Raw genomic sequence first — 13940 nt, 5'->3', positions numbered from 1 at the left:
TCTGAAGGACAAGTCGAAGACATCTCCGAGTCTTCTCAGCCTTCATCGACACCCCTCTTGAACACTGATGTGCCTACTCCTCCTGAAGGCATCAACATCAGTCAAGAGCAGTCAACTTATCAGATCCCTGCTGAAGAAAGAGCGGAACGTCCTGCTCCAACCAGTCAAGCCGAGGTATCCACATCCAAAGCCCATGAAGATCGTCAGCAAGCGCAGAAGTCTCCTGCCGAATCAGACATTCCAATAGAACACGTAGAGCTTCCTCGCGCAGAAGGACCTGTTCTATTTGATTCAGATTCAGAAACTGACGAGCGCCTTACCCTCTGGAAACACAATCGGCCACACAGGAATCTACTACGGATTTCTGATGATGTTGAAAAACCGATGGATGCACTGCTTGAACAGCTTGCTGATCAACGGCTTGAAATCGACTTACTCCGACACGAGCTCGAACTACAGCATATATATGGTAAAAAGTTTGTGAAGAAACTTGAAGAAGTCGAGAAACAGGCAACCGCAGACATGGTCTATCATGCCGGCTTGATCAATGAGCTCCAACATCGGATGGGAGCAGAAGAAGTTGCTTTGATCAAATACAAGGTAGAAATGCTTGATCCAAAGAAAGGTCTCCCCAAAATCACGAAGGATCACGAGGAATTGCACAGACTTTTTCTTGAATCGGAGATTCAAAGGAAGACGCAATATATTGAGCTGTCTGAGAAGATCAGAGAAATGCATATTGACTTTTTGAAGACATTCATTCCAAGAACAGAAGTCAACCTCCTCATCACAAAGACAGTAGAACCTATTCTGCAACGACTAGCGCAGGTGGAAAGGCAAATCCAACGACCTCAAGAGTCCCCTAACTCCGCCCTCCTTCAAAAAATGTTCAATGATCTTCAAGAGCTGCAAAGCCGACTTCCTCCCGCTGATGCCAAAAAGGGGGAAGAGGATATAGTGAAGCGCATCCGAAGGGAAGCGGAAATGATCCCCTCTGTTTTTAATAGGGTTGAAAACAAGGCTGAAGAGATCATCGCAAGGGTTGCTCCTACTTTTGCCTCAGTCGAAGCCAACAGAAAGAGAAGCAGAGAAAGCTCTTCAAATGAGCCAGAACTGAAGAAGAAGAAATCGACTTTGTTTCAACTCTAAAGGAAGGTCAGAAGCTTGAACACTACTTCAAGAATGGATTGATGGTATCACATCTGGAAAAGTTTGAGCGACCAGACAAATGGATAAAGTCAGAGTTGAACGACTGGTGGGAGAAAACCAAGGAATGCTACACCAAATGGATGGTTTTTGCAAACGTCCAAGGTGATGGGGAATACAGGAATGAAGCCTGGAAGTATTTTCTGTTGCAACTGGAAGAACGAGACTTAGTTCTTCAAATGCAAGACGCTCAGAGAATATATGGAAAAAGGATTCCTGACCCTCAGAAGAAAATAGTGACTCCACCAAGGATCAAGAATGGAGTCGACAGAGAAAGGATCAAGAAAGAAGTCAGAGCCTTATGCAAGATTTGGAATATTCATCCAGACTCCAGGGACGGCAGACAGATCTGGGAAGCAGTTTTCAATCTCTACAATCAGAAACCGTGAGTCGTTTGGATGTCCTCTGTATTGTTCTTTTTCGTTTTCAAGTTGTAACTTAGACTGATGATTTATCAGTCTTTTATCAATGAAAAGAACTTCTTTTTGATCTCAACCTGAAGACAATGACTCTTTGTCCAGGCTCTGATTATGTCTTTCTGTCTTCTCCTTGTTCTGTTTTAGAATTGTTTTCGTTCTTAACTCTTAGTACAAGTTTTTAGGTTCTATTGTCAAGGGGGAACTGTTTTCACCCCATGTTTAGAACTTGTACTGTGAGTTCAGTCTTTTTGCTGTCTAGAACTGCTGTGTGGTTTTGGCATCATCAAAAAGGGGGAAATTGTTGGGAACCTTGTGGAATATCCTAACCCTTGTTTTGATGATACCAAAATTCATAGGACTTAACTGTAATAGACTAGAATCGTTTTTGAACTCAAGTGTTAGAGTTCGTTTCTAGTTTAGTTTGTGGTGTCGAAGACTGAAGACTGAAGAACGAAGGACTGAAGACTGCAGATACCAACTGAAGTATCAGTTGAAGAATCAGTTGAAGACTGATTACTTAATGCGCGCAAAGGACTGATACTAAAGTCAAGTATCAGTTGAACATTCCTCCTAGGACTGATCTTCCAACGTTCAGAGGAAGTCACGTACTCACAAAGTACAACCGCATTAAATGCAAAGATCTCAGGATCTTATCTCTACAGAGGTCATTCCTATCTGGTGGTTACTTTTCAGAGACGTCACATCTCCTATCCATCAAAGAGAGTCGTTTCCATCCAGACAAGGAACCTCGAAGATTGAAACCTCGGCCCAAATTCGAATTGCTCTCCAACGGAAGAAATCTTGAGGACGATTTACGCCAACGGATCTATTCAAGAGTTCTCCTACAAATAGCGCTCGAGGATCACTTCAACCTTCACCGATTCAACAACATAAGCTGAAGCTCTGCCGAAATTGCTACTCAGCCTTAAGCTTAAACTCCCCAAAGCTTGAATCGAAGAAGAGAATTCCAAAGCCAAAATCAGTCACTGCTGATTACACACATTCTCTTAGACCCTAGGCATATATCTGTTTACCCAGAAGCCAAATGTCAAACTTGCTTCAAAGAATTTGTTCTTTGTAAGTATAGTTGGCACTCATTCAAACCTCCCCCCATAAGAGCGTTTTGAGTGATTCGGAGGTCAGAAGGGTTTTCTGACTCTGAGAGTCTTAGCACGGGTTGTGTTAAGCAAGGGAAATCCGACGCGAGTGAAGCGTGGGTACTGGAGAAGGGTTTTCTTCAGTGTACGGTTGTGTGCACCCGGCAAGCACACGGTTCGGTTTGCAGTGCACCTGTTAAGCACTTGCGGAGTGGATTGTTGGTCTGATCAACCAACCTTGGATGTAGGAAAGGGTTTTTCCGAACCACGTAAAAGTCTCTGTGTTGTTTACAGCTTTCAGTTTTACATTCTTACTTGTGTTATTTCAATTGATAAAACTGAACACTGACTAACTGCAAAGAGAAACCATTACCAACAACTTGCTCCACCGAGGCTATTTCGAAACTAAGTTTAATTTTCGCTGCGTACGATATCAGTCTGACTGATCTATCTTCTGATAGTTAGGAAGAATGTTATCGTCTCTGTTTTAGCAAACTCGACTGAAGCCCTTACTTGCATCAGTTAAGTTCCAGCAACTTAACTGATAACTCTTTACTGAAGAGCTTTCAGTATCAGTCGTCAACCCTGTTTGGTCAAAACTGATTTCAGTAAAACAGGCGTATTTGTTTGCATGCAAAGTTTCGTTTTGATCTCTGACTGAAATTCCTCTGATTGAGGATTGATTGAAAAATAGCCCATAGGTGTATTCTCCCCATACACCTATTCGAGACCCTCAGGACCTAACAGATCTAATCCATCAAATCACACACTATCATTATTTATTACTCCATATAAATAGATTAAGAATTATTATAATGCTATTTATATTATCAAAATAAAAGTTGATGAGCAGAGTATAAGAAATTTCAAACGGTCGAGCTATTCGGCTCTTAACCCTCCAAAACAAATTGAGCTGCAACTTTTGAAGCTAACTATTGTTTCAGTTTAATTATTATTTCAATTTTAATTTAATTCTCAGAGAATGGGAATTCCGGCGTTTTACCGGTGGCTGATCGAGAGGTACCCGCGGTCAGTAGTCCCTGTGTTGGAGGATACGCCGCCGGTCGTTAACGGAATTAGGTTGCCCGTCGACGTTACGAAGACGAACCCTAACGGCGTCGAGTACGACAACCTGTATCTCGACATGAACGGCATTATACATCCGTGTTTTCATCCTGAAAACGGGGTAATATTTTACGCATAGTGTGTGAAATTCATGTTGGTTATTGACGGAAATATGAATTTGGTGTTGTTAAATATTGGATTTTTTTTGGTTATAGTCCACTCCGAAATCTTACGACGAGGTATTTGCGGCGGTTTTCAAGTATATCGATCAGATTTTTTCATTGGTTAGGCCTCGCAAGGTTCTCTTCATGGCAATTGGTAGGTGGAAAAGTTGTGTTTTTTGCTTGTTAGTTTGGAATAGTGTTTTGTTTTTTTGGTTGCTTTAGTTGTAGAGTAAGCACTTAAGCATTCAATGAAGGCTGTTATAAATGCTTGTATGGTGGTGGAAACAGTGTTCTAAATGCCACACGACGTAGGACGTCGTTTTGTCGGCGCTTATTAATCATACACACTATTTCTTTGAAGAAAAATCATTTATTTACAATTTAATTAGGAAAGGGGAAGTGGTTAGCATCCCATCCTTCCCTCATATAATATAATTTGACTTGTAACATCTCTTAGATGGTGTTGCACCAAGGGCTAAGATGAATCAACAGCGAGCAAGACGATTCAGAGCAGCCAAAGATGCAGCTGATACGGTAAGTATGGTGTTTGTGGTTTCAGAAGCACATTCTTAAGATTTCTGCATCTTGTTTAGGGTGGCTAATGAGAGTCGATATATGACTGCTATCAGGCTTCTGTATTAGAGAAACAAGGAAGTGACTATGTAAAGAAAGATGAACACTCAGAAAGTAAATTGCTCGACTCTAACTTAATCACTCCCGGGACTGAATTCATGGAATCGCTGTCATCTGCACTTCAATATTATGTACATTTAAGGATTAACAATGATCCTGGTTGGAAGGGAGTCAAGGTAAGAAATCTTACAGCTTTAAGTTAGTATTTTCATCTCACTATCTCAGAAGTTGATGCAAATATGTCTGGTAATTGCAGGTAATCCTTTCTGATGCTACTGTACCTGGCGAGGGAGAGCATAAAATAATGTCTTATATCCGCTTGCAAAGAAATCTTCCTGGGTTTGATCCAAACACACGGCATTGTTTGTATGGTTTGGTAAAATCATGGAGCAGTTTCGTTTCCTAACTCTCATTTATGATCTGTTCGCAAAGAAATGTAGAATAAAATGTTCATTTGTGGTGCTATTCCTTCAGGATGCAGATCTAATCATGCTTGCTTTGGCTACCCATGAAGTTCATTTCTCAGTTTTAAGGGAGGTACGATTTGTCAATTGATTTTTGTGTGACATCTTGAATTGCACCATGTTGCCAGGCCTTTTTTCTGAGAGAGTTATGTAACCTCGTCTTTGCCTTTTCGGTAACTTCATCCTAGTTGCCTGCTTGTGTTATAAGGTTTGTGACATTAATTAGATTCTCATTAGTTGTCTTCCCACTTGTTTGGCTTTCACTTTCACAATAAAAATTTGTTTATAAAACCATTTAACATTTTAGCAACTTCTGAAATTATGAACTCGAAACTAGTATCCATTCTCTGTGAAAAGGTATTCTATGAAACACTTGATGGCATGTCTATGTTAATTCTTTCCCCTTCTGCTTCCATATGCTTCTGATCAAACTTGAGAAAAATCCTTTCCCTCTGTTATATATCCACTATCGGTTCCAAGCTGATACGTCTTTCAGCTCACTTTTTTTCACCTGGTGGTTGTAATAATATGGCCATAAGGATAAAACCAAGAGTCTTGTGTCCTACTTGCTTCTGTTAAAGTGTAGCAATAATGTTGAGAAACTTTTGGACTTGATCATTGTCTGGAGGGGTGCTTTCTATTATATTGAGCTGATCATGTTGTTCTTGGCATTGGTTGTCCAGAGTGCGCCCCCCGATGGCAAAGGTCACCAGACTCACAACATGAAGAAGACAGCTGAAAAGAGCTATTTGAAGCCCAAGGAGGTCCCTTCTGAATATCTTGAAGACATCATATCAAAACAGAAGTTTCAGGTTAATCGTTTTGACTATTTTTTTTATGTTGATAGGTTTTAACAATGTAGCAGCTTAACTGTGAAAAAATGGGTCAATATCATGGTAAATTGGTGAAATTTACACAAATGATAACGGTATGGAGGTCGCAGCTATTGCTTATGTATTCAAGCAGCCCACTTTGTTTTTCCGATATGTTTGGGTTTGACTTGTACTTTTCATGTGTATGTATTTCATCATACTCTTTCTCAGTTACATAGGAACTAAAGCCAAAATCCTATCGTTCTATTTTATGCAATAAAACCAAATCTTTCTCTTTGCGTTTCTAGCTCTGATTCTTTCAATTAGTATTGTCTGCCACTTTATTGAGGGTAAAGCTATAATGTCATATACATATACATATACATATACATATACATATACATATTGATGTTAGAAAGAACCTTATAACTTGATGATGTTTGAAAATTGGTAGATGCTAGTACTTTTAGCCCATGATTGGTAGTTTGCTTCTTATAAAATATACGTAATGTATAACTCTACTTGCTCATAATATGATAAAATGAGAATGCAAATATTGATTTTTTTGGTGTTTTTGCTATTTTTTGTCATCATTTCAGTTTCTCAATGTATGGATACTCCGGGACTATTTGGCAGAGAGCCTGAGAATACCAGATCCAACAGTAAAATCTGACCTTGAAAGACTGATAGATGATTTTGTTTTCATGTGCCTTTTTGTTGGAAATGACTTTCTACCCCATGTGCCATCATTGGAGATATCAGAGGTTGGTATTCTATTAATTGTGTTCGTTAGTAAATTCATTGTAGCATGAAGCTACCTATTATCAGTTACAATGCATAAATTATGCACACAGTCACAATGCAGTATTGTTGCCTTTCCATGTTCTTTCCGAATTCCGGGTGAGTAAAAAAGTCCTACTTTCTCTGCGTGTATATTTGTTTCATCCTGTTTTCCTCTGAACTTGTAGGGAGCTATTGATTTGCTTATGTCTGTTTACAAAAAAGAGTTTGTCCGAATGGGTGGTTATCTCACTAATGCTGCTGAGGTATATAAATACAAGTTTGTTAGTTCATATAATTTCAACCCTCTTTTCCCCATTTTTGTGGATGGAACACAAAACCTTTCCTTCATTAGCCTCCTATCCTCTGTAGCTCTTCTATGGAGTATGTGATGCAAATATAAAATGCTTATAGACCTTGTTTGTTCAACTTTACTGGTGCTTTAAAAGTGAAGATCTACGTTTAGATATTCTATTTTCATTCTTTGAATAATGGATATGCATTGTTTATGTTCCACTAAAAAGATTTTCTAAGTTCAAAAAGTTTAAGTTCATATTAGTGAAAACTTGGCCTCCTATTGATGTGAAGCTTTTCAACACTTTGTGCTGGTTCTTTATTTGATCTTCAATTGAGATGCTGCGATGCGTGTTTTGTTTGAGACATGTAGATAATTTATTTCTAATTGCTGGATTATTATGAATGGCTTTTCCCCATTTTGTGTCCATAAACTATACTTAGCTTCATATTTCGCTAATACCTAGGTAAATTTGAAAGGAGTGGAGCACTTTGTTCAGACTCTTGGTTCACATGAGACTGCAATTTTCAAGAAACGAAGGCAGGTATAGTCCTCATACTGGCGTATCGCTTGAAACTGGATATGGTTTTCAATTGAGATGTACTAAGGTTTTGGACACCTTTAAGCTGTTCTCTTTTCATTATCATGTGCTGCAAAGCTATATGGGTGCTTAGATTGTCAGTTTATTTTGAGCCAGATATTTTTTTACTTTGCTCACTACTTGATGATCAACTCATTCTTAATTGAGGTGGCCGGAAGATTTTAAATGCATTCCACAATCTTACATGTATTATGATATGTACTTTCAGAACCAATTGCATTGGGAGGATCGTGTAAGACGTTTTCCTGCCATCTTGAATGTAATCTAACAACCTTCTAAATTTCTATCTTGAAATTCCCAATTTATGATTCATCTGCTTGATTCTGAGACTATCCTTTGCTTACTTTTGAATCAGTCCTATCCGAAATCTGATGCCACATTTTTGGTAGACAAGGTTCGACATCCTTTCCTTGGTCCTCATTTTTTAAACTAGGCATAGCATTGTGTTAAAGTTTTCATTGGCAGAGGAAGAGGATGATACATTTCCTCTTCAGGTAAATCTAGGAGAGGAGGGTTGGAAAGAGAGATACTACACTGAGAAGTTTCAGGCTCAAAGTGATGATGACCATGAGAGAGTTAAAAACGAGGCTGTAAGAAAAACTAGTTCATATATTCTGCTAGCTCTGTGCTTTTGAAGTTTAATAGATGCTCTGCTGACAATTTAACTTAGATCAGGGCTGATCATGGTATTCTTCTTTTTTGATTGCTTACAAAGTGTTTTTCATATTTTTTTATTTGTCAGTAGATATCTTAGTGAATCTTCCCACGCTGGTGTAGACATGCAGAATCTTATGTACATACGCATACATATATTTTCAGATCCTTTTATCCTGTATTTATTGTTATATTGCATATCTACTTGTATTTAAACTGTATCTTTGTATTTACTGTTTTGCTGCATATGATTTGTATATTTCTGGTGACGTGTTTATGTAACTCTATATCTTTCTATGTAAGATGTATCTTTTAATTCTGTTATGTTTAACATAGGTCTTGAAATATGTTGAGGGGATATGCTGGGTCATGCATTATTACTACCAAGGAGTGTGCTCGTGGCAATGGTTTGTAATTTTTTCAATGTTCTATGAGTGTTTTCATGTGAACAACTATTAATTAATTATTAAAAGGATCTGAAAGTTTACATAAATATGGTCCTTCTATTTTTATAATACATTGATGATTCTGTTCTACCTTTGTGGATCGTGGTTCGCATATGTACTATTGGTAAATGGCCTAGAGTTAACATTCTCTGATGTGCCACTCATGAAAGCAACACATACATCACTAAGTGCTTCAAATATAAATGTCCAATGAAGATTTATTTGGAACTTCTGTTGCTAGCATTGTTGAGAAGACCTGATACCTAGTTTTGGCTTCTCGAGGATTTTTTTTACTAACCTTAGTTTTGGAACTTCTCAGTTGGTTACGTGTTAAGTGTTTTTGCTGCTTCACTTTTTGATGGTTTATTCACTGAACTGGTAATAACCATACCAACTGTTTGGCACTATCAGGTTTTATCCATACCATTATGCTCCCTTTGCATCTGATTTTCGAGGCCTAGACCAGCTCGATATTCACTTTGAACTTGGAAAACCCTTTAAACCGATCGACCAATTAATGGGTGTCCTCCCTGCTGCAAGGTTTTTTCTTAAATGATTCTTGTAAACAATTAATGGATGTACTCTTGAATTCAAGTAATCTTTCTGAAAGCTGTTGCGGTGTGCAGTGCAGGAGCACTTCCTTTATTCTACAGGAAATTAATGACAGATCCATCATCCCCTATTCTGGATCTCTATCCTACTGGTATTGTTTTCAATTAACACCACAATTTTCTCTCTATTTTCCGTTGTAATAATTAATGATTTGAATGTCCAATTTTTCATTTAGAGTTTGATCTTGATTTGAATGGGAGAAAACAAGAATGGAAGGTATGATTCGTATTCATAAATTGTGTTTCCTCTAGTAACATCAGTTCCCCATCAGGACCTCCCTGATTCGAATTCAAGAATAGTTCATTGTTCAAGATTCATTTTGTTCTTGGGAACTCGGACTAATACTTATTTGCCCTTGTTATTGGATTGGCTGATTGAAGTCCATAGTTTTTACAAGCTCTTGATTTGTCTAGTGTTTTTAATTCTTTGAGAGATTTCATATTGTTCTCTTGCTGATTGACAGGCTATCTGTAAATTACCCTTTATTGATGAGGCTCGTCTTCTTAGTGAAATTGCAAAAGTGGAAAATACATTAACGGTAACACTTTAGTGCTTTTAGTTATTGCAAATTTGCAATAATGTGAACTTGCCAAATCTCAGTTTCATGTTGTTCGCCTGTGCTTATGAGTTTCTGAATGATATGATGTGTTTTAGGATGTGGAGAGGCGGCGGAACACTCTGGGCATTGATCAACTATTTGTTGACATGTCACATCCATTAGCAGCAAAAATATTTACTTTCTGGGAACGGAACAAAGATCATCCGAAGCTGCGGAGAGCTAAAGTGAGAACAAGAATTAACCCAAGATTTAGGTGAGATATACAGATTTTGTATAATTATGTCATTTTCCCTAGAGGCTCTTTTTAGGTTTGCATTGGGTTTATGCCATGTCTATATCCTGAATTATCATATTATATGCATTGAAGTGATGGAATGAATGGGTATGTGTACATTTCCGACAAGCCCATTTGCCCTCCAGAGATCCTTTCACCTTTACATGACATGAAGATAATCACGACGAACAAAGTCTTGTATGTATATCCTCTTTGCACCTTTCTTGGATACCTTAGCTGCATGCCTGGATTGATGAATGTGATGTTTTTTCACGTCCCGTTGTAGGCTGGTCTTTTATAAATTTCCTGATCTTCATCCTCACATCCCTAGACCACCAGAAGGAGTTAGAATGCCTCAAAAGGTACCTATTTAATTACTATTTATCTTGTAGATATATTTCTTTTATGTATTATGTAAGCCAACAAAATATTTAAGAAAAAGATTCTCTCAGCGGAGGTCTTGATGTTAATTCAAACAGGTTACAGCCGCATCAGACCCAGCCAGAGCTCTTAGTATAGAATTAATTACCTGATGTTTTTACGCGTTAAACTTAAACCATCAACTTGCAGTTGCAGTGTGTGTACAGAAAATGCCATCTGAATTGCTTATCATCTATTCTACTTTGGCTCATCTTAACCTCTTCACCTTGAACAGATCATTGGAAAGCACGATTTGCTACCTCTTAGTATAGAATTAATGACCTGATGTTTTCATGCGTAAAACCACCAACTTGCAGTTGCAGTGTGTGTACAGAAAATGCCATCTGAATTGCTTATCGTCTATTCTACTTTGGCTCATCTTACTCTTCACCTTGAACAGATCATTGGAAAGCACGATTTGCTACCTCCACCAACGCTGTGGCATGAGTCGACTATTTCTCAGAGCAGATTTTCCACCCGGTAAGAAACTACCTGCTCTGTGTTATGTGCATTGACCCTCGACAAAGTGGATTACAAGAGCGTATAAATTGGACAAAGGTGTTCCTAGATATTACAGTGAAATCATTAGCAGTGATACGCATACAAATATCACCAATTTGGAAACTATGTTTTCACTTTTCAATAATAAGCCTCAGACCATCTATTAAATTCCTATGAGTAGCTCGAAGCTGATTTAGCTGCTTATTTGATTAGTCGTTGAAGAGCCATCTAGGGGTTAAAAACCTAAAATTGGGTTCAGGGTATATGGTTTAGAAAAAACGGTCTTACTGATACTGAGTCAGAACTTTATGCAGACCTATTCCTCCAAAGTCGATTGCAGGGTCGTCTCTTGCAGAAATATCTCACCACCTTGTTGCTGGAATTTATAGCAGTGAAGATCGAGGAAATGTCGGGAAAAGAAGCCATAGCGCTTTGAACCAAAGTGGAAAGAAACACAAGAGGCGTAGTAAAAAGAAGAAACTGAACAATGCCTAGTGTTGCTGCCAAGAGTTTCAACCAGGTGGCATGTTCCTCCTCAACCTTGCACAACGGCATGTTTCTATCTGCTAACGTGAGGAGATGGAGCGCATGGGCCGTGTACCTGTAACTGTAAGTGGGCGTTTACTTTGGAGGATTTAGCCTTGATAGATAAAAATAGTATGACTAATCCCTTGTTTATTTTGATGGATTGAAACTTTGAGATATCCTAAGGCCCTTGGTTATTTTTATCATTCAAGCTAGTTTTGCTTGATTCTTATCCCATTAAAAGGGTGAGATTGAAGATATCCTACTATTAAGGATAAAAATACTCAATCATACAAAGTAAACGCCCCTAAGAGTTTTTTTCCGCAAGATGAACTCCTATTTGGTGGATTGGTTTCCTCGAGATGTATCTTTCAGTGTTGTACTGCACTGTTTTTAGCTTCAACCTATATTTTGTAATTTTGTAGTTTCTTTTTTTTTTGTTTTTTCTTCCAATGTACCCTGTTGTAACTTGTAACCTGTGACATTCGTGAGTAATGTTGTACCATTTATTTGTTGAAGAATCATGTGTTTATACATTTGGAATCTTCAACTCAAGAAAGAAAGAATCCCATTTCTTCTACTTAGTATACAAATAATTTCATTTATCTTGGAACCATACAAGATGCAAGATTTCTTCCCATTCATGAAGCAAGGTGAAGACTTTGAAGGTAATCTGGGAATATTTTGGCTCTCGTTTCACTTCCCCCATCTCGAGAGTACAAGCAGCCCGACTGCAGTCGCGCATAATCCAACCACAATTCCTGCAACAAGGCCAAAAGCATATGTAACACTTGGGAAGTTGAAGTACTTCTGTATTCTCCTTAATCCTGTGTCGATGAGAGGTGCCATTGCAGCAGCTCCGGCCACTCGAAATGGTCTCGTTACGTTGTTCCCGCCCCACATCAGAATAACTATCTACATGCAAGAAGCAGGAACTAGATGTCACCAGTTTTTATATAAACAAGAAGTTATAACATACATGTCAATTCTTAATTGTGATCTACTCCAAAATGGAGAGGTTTGACTGTAATTCAGCTATCAAGGATGTAATCTTTTGTTAGATCAAATTTTATACCAAGATTCATGCAAAATAGATCCTTAAGACAGAAATTCCGGTTATACTTGTTTGGACCTCACTTGCTTCATCAATAAAAATATCCTACTTTTAGTTTCACACTTTTGTCCAAGAAAAGCAGCAAATCATATACCCTTTACTTTGAACTGCTTATCATGTGACATGAGAGTTGGAGGATAAGAATACAACACATCACATGATCTTACACATATCACATGATCCGTGTGGTTAGCTTAGAGGGTGACGAGGTACACACACACACAATTAGACTATGTTCTTTCTCAAATAGTATCAAAATATGTCTTGCCAAATGTGACAAAGATGCCAAGTAGCAGAAATCAAACTTGAAGAAGTAATAGGTACATCATAAATATGTATGAATATAATCAAAAGCAGATATGAAGTAAAGCGTTAGAAAAAGGCATAGGTGTTACCCCCAGTAGAGCTTGAAGATTAGCAGCAGGATTGTTGCCAGTGCTCTTCTCATACCCAAGAAATGCAGCCACAAAGAAACTAGTGTATGTCACCCCATCAAATATACCGTATGCAAGAACTGCCGCCAGCCCCAGTTTTGCCACTTTTCGGCTCATTTTTGCTGAATTTTCCTAATTAAAACACACTTAAATCGTTAAAAATCCAATCTTTGACATGGGTTTTGTCACACACATATGTTTCTCAACTAGAGAGAGAGAGAGAGAGAAAGATTATCTTCCATTTCTGCCAGAATCCTTTGTTTTCCTGATTCTTGATAAAGCACAGAAGGAGGTTTAGAAAGAAAAATAAATGAATTTGTGTTGAACAATGTTGGAACTATAAATCAACTAACATTACTGAAATCTTGATTTGGATGGAGGAAAGAATCTTCAGAAGTAGCACAAAAGCTGACTGAAACGGTGGCGGGCTCGTTGATTTGCCTTGGATTTCGAAGCAATTTATGAGTAAAAATCGAGTCTTTATTGTGAAAATATTTAGTTTTGATGGGTTTGTGGAATATTGTGTGTAGTGCAGCACAAGAAGGTGCAGAGAGAGAAGCAGCAGCCCACATCCTTCACACACTGTCTTGATAAACAAGTGGTTGGAGTTGGGTTTAGTTATTTTACATATCAAAATTTACTCAAATTCAATAAAAGTAAAATTCGAATTTTAATATTTGTGATTGATCTAAAATCACTCAGAATTGAGCTTCAAGAAATCTTGTGACACTGTTATTTGGGTGTGGATTGGTTGATTCAATAATGAATCAAACTTGCAGGCTGATTGTTTCATTTATGTATTCACTGTTTCTTGACCATTTCCTTACCACAACATAACTGAATGAATGAAGCAAGCCATCAAGAA

General features: G+C 38.1%; 2 protein-coding genes across 4 annotated transcripts; one reads left to right on the top strand and one right to left on the bottom strand.

The window, feature by feature from the left end:
• Positions 1 to 3573: 3573 nt before the first annotated feature.
• On the top strand, positions 3574 to 12063 carry LOC131016073 (5'-3' exoribonuclease 3-like). Of its 2 annotated transcripts, XM_057944646.1 has the most exons (23): positions 3574 to 3908; positions 4003 to 4105; positions 4409 to 4485; positions 4581 to 4760; positions 4841 to 4960; positions 5059 to 5121; positions 5732 to 5860; positions 6460 to 6624; positions 6829 to 6906; positions 7402 to 7479; positions 7745 to 7795; positions 7892 to 7930; positions 8031 to 8126; positions 8527 to 8597; positions 9048 to 9176; positions 9263 to 9339; positions 9424 to 9464; positions 9712 to 9786; positions 9903 to 10060; positions 10175 to 10279; positions 10368 to 10443; positions 10902 to 10981; positions 11317 to 12063. In XM_057944646.1, exons 1-23 carry the CDS (start codon positions 3705 to 3707, stop codon positions 11495 to 11497), a joined length of 2376 nt encoding a protein of 791 aa, XP_057800629.1. In that variant the 5' UTR covers positions 3574 to 3704; the 3' UTR covers positions 11498 to 12063. The 2 variants fall into 2 exon arrangements, with proteins under 2 accessions (XP_057800629.1, XP_057800630.1); XM_057944647.1 differs by lacking the exons at positions 10902 to 10981; positions 11317 to 12063 and adding an exon at positions 10737 to 10872 and having other exon boundaries at positions 3621 to 3908.
• Positions 12016 to 13822, bottom strand: LOC131016122 (uncharacterized). 2 transcript variants are annotated; one of them, XM_057944738.1, is made up of 4 exons: positions 13429 to 13822; positions 13313 to 13340; positions 13037 to 13209; positions 12016 to 12442 (listed from the first exon to the last, which is right to left on the bottom strand). In XM_057944738.1, exons 1-4 carry the CDS (start codon positions 13645 to 13647, stop codon positions 12224 to 12226), a joined length of 639 nt encoding a protein of 212 aa, XP_057800721.1. In that variant the 5' UTR covers positions 13648 to 13822; the 3' UTR covers positions 12016 to 12223. The 2 variants fall into 2 exon arrangements, with proteins under 2 accessions (XP_057800721.1, XP_057800719.1); XM_057944736.1 differs by having other exon boundaries at positions 13313 to 13346; positions 13429 to 13817.
• Between the last annotated feature and the right edge of the window lie 118 nt (positions 13823 to 13940).

The sequence above is a fragment of the Salvia miltiorrhiza genome, chromosome 3, assembly GCF_028751815.1.
Source record: "Salvia miltiorrhiza cultivar Shanhuang (shh) chromosome 3, IMPLAD_Smil_shh, whole genome shotgun sequence".
NCBI lineage: Eukaryota > Viridiplantae > Streptophyta > Magnoliopsida > Lamiales > Lamiaceae > Salvia > Salvia miltiorrhiza.
Note: the sequence above shows the minus strand (reverse complement) of the source record. Positions and strands in the feature narration are given on the sequence as shown.

Bases quoted from the DNA above. Each gene is read 5' to 3' on its own strand.
- LOC131016122 (XM_057944736.1), bottom strand. From the start codon at position 13,647: ATGTGGGCTGCTGCTTCTCTCTCTGCACCTTCTTGTGCTGCACTACAC. The intron at 13,347-13,428 runs GTTAGTTGATTT...TGCTTTATCAAG, and splicing joins CAAATCAAGATTTCAGTAAT to AATCAGGAAAACAAAGGATT. The intron at 13,210-13,312 runs AGATAATCTTTC...TGTGTTTTAATT, and splicing joins AGGATTCTGGCAGAAATGGA to AGGAAAATTCAGCAAAAATG.
- LOC131016073 (XM_057944646.1), top strand. From the start codon at position 3,705: ATGGGAATTCCGGCGTTTTACCGGTGGCTGATCGAGAGGTACCCGCGG. The intron at 10,061-10,174 runs GTGAGATATACA...TATGCATTGAAG, and splicing joins AGAATTAACCCAAGATTTAG to TGATGGAATGAATGGGTATG. The intron at 10,280-10,367 runs GTATGTATATCC...GTCCCGTTGTAG, and splicing joins ATCACGACGAACAAAGTCTT to GCTGGTCTTTTATAAATTTC.